The sequence below is a fragment of the Rutidosis leptorrhynchoides genome, chromosome 11 (assembly GCF_046630445.1).
Source record: "Rutidosis leptorrhynchoides isolate AG116_Rl617_1_P2 chromosome 11, CSIRO_AGI_Rlap_v1, whole genome shotgun sequence".
Taxonomy (NCBI): Eukaryota; Viridiplantae; Streptophyta; class Magnoliopsida; order Asterales; family Asteraceae; genus Rutidosis; species Rutidosis leptorrhynchoides.
Window position 1 is genome coordinate 19481875 of NC_092343.1, and position 8126 is coordinate 19490000.

General features: G+C 34.7%; 1 protein-coding gene across 1 annotated transcript in view; it reads left to right on the top strand.

Annotated features, from left to right (window-relative positions):
* Positions 1-908: 908 nt before the first annotated feature.
* Positions 909-8126, top strand: part of LOC139874334 (uncharacterized) — an 11363-nt gene continuing 4145 nt past the window's right edge. Inside the window, exon 1 of the mRNA XM_071861779.1 lies at positions 909-1131. Coding sequence (XP_071717880.1) covers positions 909-1131 — 223 coding nt within the window. The remainder of the gene's footprint in view (positions 1132-8126) is intronic.

Sequence of the window (8126 nt, forward strand, 5' to 3'; positions counted from 1 at the left end):
AACATTTATAAAAGCATTTCATGTATTCGCAGTTCAAAAATATATTTCAAAAGCATTTAATAAAGCAGTTATAAAAATAGCGCATGTATTCTCAGTCCCAAAAATGTAAAGAGTAAAAGGGAATCAAATGAACTCACTATACGATATTTTGTACTAAAAATATGCATACGACGGAACTGAACAATGCAAGGTTGGCTCGGATTCACGAACCCTTGGTTTAAATCGAACGAGGGAGACGAGAAATGTTCAGAAGTGAGCCCTTCACCGAATCACTTCATATTATTTTCTTAATCGTTACCATCATAACCGTATATCATAATCTAACCACGATCATAATCAATAACGAATCCTAATAATCATCTTATTAACTTAAGTACTATCATAATATCGTAACCGTTATTGTTATATCTCGTCTTAACCATTTATCATCATCCTTTCGATCATAATCATATTATCACATACATCACCCTCATCATTCTTCGGCCCATATGGCAATTGGACCACCTCAACCCACAAGTAAAAATTGAATTCTTGTTGACAAAATGGATGACTACGGCCCACATAGGAAGTAGCAGTCCACAATCTACACTCCGGCCCAAATGTTTTTTTTTTTTTTAAACAAACACGTTCACAGTATAAACAATTTGGCCGAAATTTTTGGAATATAACAGCCACAAAAGTCGTTTGCTTTTTTTTTTTTTAGTCGGTCCACTAGTTCATTCTCAATAAACAACTCCAAGGCATTAGACAAGTGTCGGCCATTATACTTTAACTTGTCCCACATATATTTGTTTATGAGGAAACTGATAAATGTAGTAATTTAAGACTCCATACATCAAGTTGTCAAAACTTTAAATTTCCAATAATTCGATCTGTTTCATTATTGTCTATCGTCTTCTTTGTCTTCAATGGATGAAACAAACAACAACAAAAAATATAATGCTGCAGCAGTAGGGACGTCAATACAGGTACAGCAGATTTGCAGGTGTGGTTGTGATGGATGTAGGGTAAATAGGTGCAGCCGTAAGAAAAGAAACAAAGGAGATGGTGATCGGTTCAGAAGGGATGATGTTCACGGTGGTGTCTGTACCGTTTCGGTGGTGGTGAAAGGTGATAGCGATTGTGAGAGTGGTTGTGTTAAATGGCGGTTTTCATTAAGAGAGAGAGTGAGAGAGAGAGAGAGAGAGAGAGATAGGTGACGGATTGGGGATGGTGAAGTGGTGATGGAAGATGGTGCTCGTTGGGAGTTTGTAGGTGGGTCTGTGTTAGTGTATGTGTGGTTCTCGGTTGCATCAAAAGTCGAGCAGCTGCAACATTGGACAAGAAAAGGGAGGAGTAACATTTGAGGATGGTTGATGAAGTTTAATGGGTGGTGTGGGAATGAACAAAAAATAAAAACAGAAGGGTTCGATTTGTTCAAATGGTTTTAAATAGTGGCGGGTGTGTTCGTGATGAAACATAAAACAGCGAATGATGATGGTGTCTTGGTGGTGCGTAGATGGTAATGTTTAAACTATAAATACAAGCTTGAAAATGAGAGTGAAGTGTGGTGTTTTAAGGCTGTTACTACAGCAGCAGGGATGAGAGAAGAAAAAAAAATAGTATTCGATTCATAGGAAAAAAAATATATCGTGTGAGTTTGAGTTGGTTTTCGTTAGTAGTAGCAACGAATAATAGTAGTGACCATAAACGATGATTTGTGGATTTGGTTTGGGTTGAAAATTAAAAGAGAAACAGTAACCAGTTAATGGGTTTTATTATATGACTTACTGGTGATCGGATTCGTAACAGGAATTAGAAGTTTCATTCGGTGGCGACTCCTATTTATGGTGATTTGTTCTTCGGTTAACCGCTGAGTGTCGAGCAGTTGGTTCGATCAAGTATGAAGTAAATGAAAGATATGCAATTTGGAGTGATGATGGAAAGTTATAGGGTGGTGGTTCAACGAGTGTGAAGTGGGTGAAGGTGATTTGATCAAGCATATCTCTTGTATATATATATATATATATATATATATATATATATATATATATATATATATATATATATATATATATATATATATGGATATAAGAATAGATATAAGATACATAAAATATTTCTGTAACTTAAATTACGATAATAATAATAATAATAATATAATAATTTAAAATTTAAAAAAGTGCAGCAAGATAGAATCCTAGAAGAGTGGTTGGATATGTCGTAAGAAAAATGGATACTAGAATGATTAAAGTGGATACATAGATCATGCAGAGTGTGTGGTGATCAATCATATGCATGTATATTTATATTTAGATTTATATTTATAATTTATGATATAACTACAAATCAAAGACATTGAATCTTTCCTAAATAATTCAATCACGGGATAATTAACTGTTTCTCTTTTGAATTTTAAATCCGTCGATATAAATAATATATAAATATAATATATATATATATATATATATATATATATATATACATGCATCTATTTACAACTAGTCGTTCGTAAATCGTCGAGAACCGTCGAAGGTCAAATGAATATATGAAACAGTTCACAATTTTTTCGAAACTCAACCTAGCAGACTTTACTTATCGTGTTGAAAATACAATATCGTATCGAGAGTTTGATTTAAAATTAGTCGAAATTTTCCGGGTCACTACAGTACCTACCCGTTAAAGAAATTTCGTCCCGAAATTTGAGTGAGGTCGTCATGGCTAACAATAAAAATGTTTTCATGACGAATATGAGTTAGAGTTTTATCATTATTAATTAATATAGATAAAACAATTCGATCATGTGAAGCGTATGAGTGAAGCTATCACAAAAGAGTGAAAAGTTTCGTCTGAACTTTTGACGTAGTCATGGTGGATTTTCGGAATTCGAGGAATTTAAGAAAATCTTCTAATCAGAAAGAAAATGTAATATCATGATTAATTAGCAAACTGCTGGAATCACGGTAAGGATAGAGCTATCAAGAAAATAATCTCTTGATATGTTTATAGATTAAGTAGAATGAAAGAGTTATGTATCATGGCACATGATGAGGGTAAGATCTGTGAACCATCATCACGTTCCATTAGAAATTCAGCATGACTTACTGTAATATAATCACGTTGGCCGGATGTCATTATATTATACTAACCCATGCTTCAATTTCTAACACTTCTCTACAATTCATTCATAATTTATACTTAGATTTTACAGAAGTTTTCAATATAATGGAATACAGAAAACACGAAGACGTAGATAATTTCGAACAAGAATATTTATGAAAATATCCGCAGAAATATCGAAGATATTTATGATGATATTTTTGGAATTTCTAAGTTCGAAGGTTGATGAAGAAGAATTTTCCGCAAGATTTTAACATTACTTCGGAGAATGATATTCTCTAAAAATTTCATCGGATCCAGAATTACCTGGATTCTTTGAATATAGGGTTTGGTTCTTGTAATTTTCCTTGGTCTCCTTCATGGTTAGCTCAATTATTTTTTTTTTTTAGTACCAAATTTTCTATCGAGCGTTCCCAACATTCCATTATTTATCATCAAACTCTTGGCCATTTAGGCCATCCACAATTTTACTATTTTCTCTGCATTTAATGCAGCTATATCTGAATCATCGATTATCAATCCGAGGTGCTTTCAAGAGAATTGTGTTTTTAGATGATTAAACGCTAATGGTAATATGGTGGCATATAAAAGGTTCCCTGATAACAATAAAAGAGCACGCATATATATCAAGGTTATAATATGATTGTTTCGAATTGAAAAGGGATTGTAAAGTTATTTTAGGTAATAACAACACTAAAGGAGCTAGCACAGATACGTGTTAAACGTTTACTCAGGTTCCGATTGTTTTCAGGTGGATAACTACATGCGTCAATCTTTTCTTCCGTAGATGAAGTGCGGTTGGTTCATCCCCTCAATTGAGGTGTTTTCAAGAATCATGAAAAGTTTTTCGCAGATTGTATTCGTCAAGATACAAATGAGGTTTAAGATGAAATCAAGTGGCAAACTTGAAGAGATGTTTAGTTTCATATGTTATAATAAATATTTTAATTCATTTTAATTGTCCAATGTCATTAGTCCACAGTCGATAGTCCCCAGTTAACAGTCCAGTAATTCATATATAGTTTAATATATTATATTCGAATTAATTAATACGTGTCGTGACCCGTATACGTCTCAGACTCGATCACAACTCAAACTATATATATTATTGTAAAATCAACCTCAACCCTGTATAGCTAACTCCAGCATTACTGCATATAGAGTGTCTATGGTTATTCCAAGTAATATATATAGATGCGTCGATATGATATGTCAAAACCTTGTATACGTGTCCCGATATGTAAAGTGCGTAAAATAAATAACAGAAATTAAATGACGATAAATAAAATTGCGAGAATTAAAATTGCGATAAATAAATTGCGATAAATAAATGTAATTGGACTTAACAGTTAACTAGGAACAGTTAGCTAGGATTTTGTTAGCGTGGATTCTTAATAGAATTTCTCATAGTTAATTTGTTTGTTTCTAACAAATTTTATTTTGTTCAATGTTTTCTTCATTATGCCACTTGTTGGATTTTGGTAAATCAAAATCCAAATATGAAATTGGATGAAAATGGTTATTCTACGGTGAATGGATACGTATATCGGTGGTTGTAAGTAGGATAGTGAATGACTGTTGAATCAGCTTCGACGAATGTACAGTGTAACTTATTAAGGTGAAATCTAATTATTCATCGGGTATTACCTACCCGTTAAAATATTTTTGCCATTAACAGTTTGTACAAAAGAATTTTTAATTACAATCTTTATGAAAACATATATACATATATATTTTCTTCAGATGTAATCATGGATTTAATGAGTTAATATGATATTAATCTCATTTGATTTACCATTAGAACTAGAATACATAATCTCTAAAACATTGGAGATTACATAATCGTCATGTAGAACAAAGATAGTCGGTGTAGAACGATACGTAGGATGAAGATTATGCTCGAGGTACAGAATGAGATGTTGAGGCGTGTGATGTTGAAACTTGGGTTGTTGGTGGTACTGGTGTTGATGTTGGTGGTGATGGTACTGTTGCTGTTGTTGATGGTGGTACTGGTTATGCTGCTGGTGCTGTTACTGATGGTACTGTTGGTGCCGGTGATGTTGCTGAAGCTGGTAAATTTTGCACCATATTCTCCCAATTGATTTACTCGAGCGCGAAATTCGTTGACTTCTTCTATTATTCCGGGATGATTGTCAGTCGAAACGAGCGGATGAATAAGGTTCAGAATTGTGGATAGAATATAATTGAGTCGAACTACTCTGGAACTGAGGCAGAAAATGGTATTACGAACAGGTTCGCCGGTAAGTGCTTCAGGTTCTTCGTCAAAAGATGAATTCGGTCGGTGGGAAGGATCGACTTCTTCGCGTCTCCATTGATTAAGTCGACTACGAACCCATCAGATGAATTGGGGATGGCTGATTGATTGATTCATTCTGGTGACACCGCTTTCGGAGCTTAGGTGAATATCCATGTCGGAATAGTTATCGAAATCTGAGGGACTCGAACTGGTTGAGGGATTCATCTCGTACGATCAGATGAAGAATTTTCGATAGGAAATAGATTATAGGATGTAGATTAGTACCCTGTAATACATCATTTACATATGTATATATAATACTAAAATCCTATAAGTTACGGAGGAATCTACGGAAGCTGTCAGGCAAAGGTAACAATAACAGATATGCTAAGATATGAATTTATCTATACACTGTCTATGCAATAGAGGCAGTAAGACGTGTCTAGACTTTAAGGATGATAAGCAAATAATTTTCGACACTAAATGATAAGCAAAACTTTTGACATGCAGACACGGTCGAAGTCCAGACCCACTAATGCATCTAAACAACTATCTGTTAGACACACTAATGCAAGACCTGGTTTGCTAAGACCACCGCTCTGATACGACATGTCATACCCCGTCCAAATCCATCTGGACGTAGTCATCAATACCTGGTCCCATTGCGATGATCGTCTCTAAATAATGTCTTTAAAATGAGCAAATGCACAGCGGAAGGTTTTCTTTCATACCTGAGAATAAACATGCTTTAAAGTGTCAACCAAAAGGTTGATGAGTTCATAGGTTTATCATAAAACAATAAAATTCATCATTTTGATAGACCACAAGATTTAAATGCTGCATGGTACAAATGGGCCCGAATCCTATACCCATCTGTAATGTACCTGCTATATCTTTTAAATACAGTACATCTTTCTCGTGTACGAAACCATTTTTATAAATCATAGTAACCGTACACATATCTTGTGCACAAAAATAACATACACATAACCTGTGTATAAAATCATTCTCTCGATACATAACATTCACTTCAACTGGTGGCAATTATCATGTCCACATAATTCAATGGTGGCAATTATCATGTCCACATAATTCAATGGTGGCAATTATCATGCCCACATAATTCAATAATAATCCGCAGAACTTATGTCTGCATAATAATTCATTCGAGGAATGTTTTGCTTGTGTCTATCTCGTCAAACATTTATAAAAGCATTTCATGTATTCGCAGTTCAAAAATATATTTCAAAAGCATTTAATAAAGCAGTTATAAAAATAGCGCATGTATTCTCAGTCCTAAAAATGTAAAGAGTAAAAGGGAATCAAATGATCTCACTATACGATATTTTGTAGTAAAAATATGCATACGACGGAACTGAACAATGCAAAGTTGGCCTCGGATTCACGAACCCTTGGTTTAAATCGAACGAGGGAGACGAGAAATGTTCAGAAGTGAAGCCCTTCACCGAATCACTTCATATTATTTTCTTAATCGTTACCATCATTACCGTATATCATAATCTAACCACGATCATAATCAATAACGAATCCTAATAATCATCTTATTAACTTAAGTACTATCATAATATCGTAACCGTTATTGTTATATCTCGTCTTAACCATTTATCATCATCCTTTCGATCATGATCATATTATCACATACATCACCCTCATCATTCTTCGGCCCATATGGCAATTGGACCACCTCAACCCACAAGTAAAAATCGAATTCTTGTTGACAAAATGGATGACTACGGCCTACATAGGAAGTAGCAGTCCACAATCTACACTCCGGCCCAAATGTTTTTTTTTTTTTTTAAACAAACACGTTCACAGTATAAACAATTTGGCCGAAATTTTTGGAATATAACAGCCACAAAAGTCGTTTGCTTTTTTTTTTTAGTCGGTCCACTAGTTCATTCTCAATAAACAACTCCAAGGCATTACACAAGTGTCGGCCATTATACTTTAACTTGTCCCACATATATTTGTTTATGAGGAAACTGATAAATGTAGTAATTTAAGACTCCATACATCAAGTTGTCAAAACTTTAAATTTCCAATAATTCGATCTGTTTCATTATTGTCTATCGTCTTCTTTGTCTTCAACGGATGAAACAAACAACAACAAAAATATAATGCTGCAGCAGTAGGGACGTCAATACAGGTACAGCAGATTTGCAGGTGTGGTTGTGATGGATGTAGGGTAAATAGGTGCAGCCGTAAGAAAAGAAACAAAGGAGATGGTGATCGGTTCAGAAGGGATGATGTTCACGGTGGTGTCTGTACCGTTTCGGTGGTGGTGAAAGGTGATAGCGATTGTGAGAGTGGTTGTGTTAAATGGCGGTTTTCATTAAGAAAGAGAGAGATAGAGAGAGAGAGAGAGAGAGAGAGAGAGAGAGAGATAGATAGGTGACGGATTAGAGATGGTGAAGTGGTGATGGAAGATGGTGCTCGTTAGAAGTTTGCAGGTGGGTCTGTGTTAGTGTATGTGTGGTTCTCGGTTGCATCAAAAGTCGAGCAGCTGCAACATTGGACAAGAAAAGGGAGGAGTAACATTTGAGGATGGTTGATGTAGTTTAATGGGTGGTGTGGGAATGAACAAAAAATAAAAACAGAAGGGTTCGATTTGTTCAAATGGTTTTAAATAGTGGCGGGTGTGTTCGTGATGAAACATAAAACAGCGAATGATGATGGTGTCTTGGTGGTGCGTAGATGGTAATGTTTAAACTATAAATACAAGCTTGAAAATGAGAGTGAAGTGTGGTGT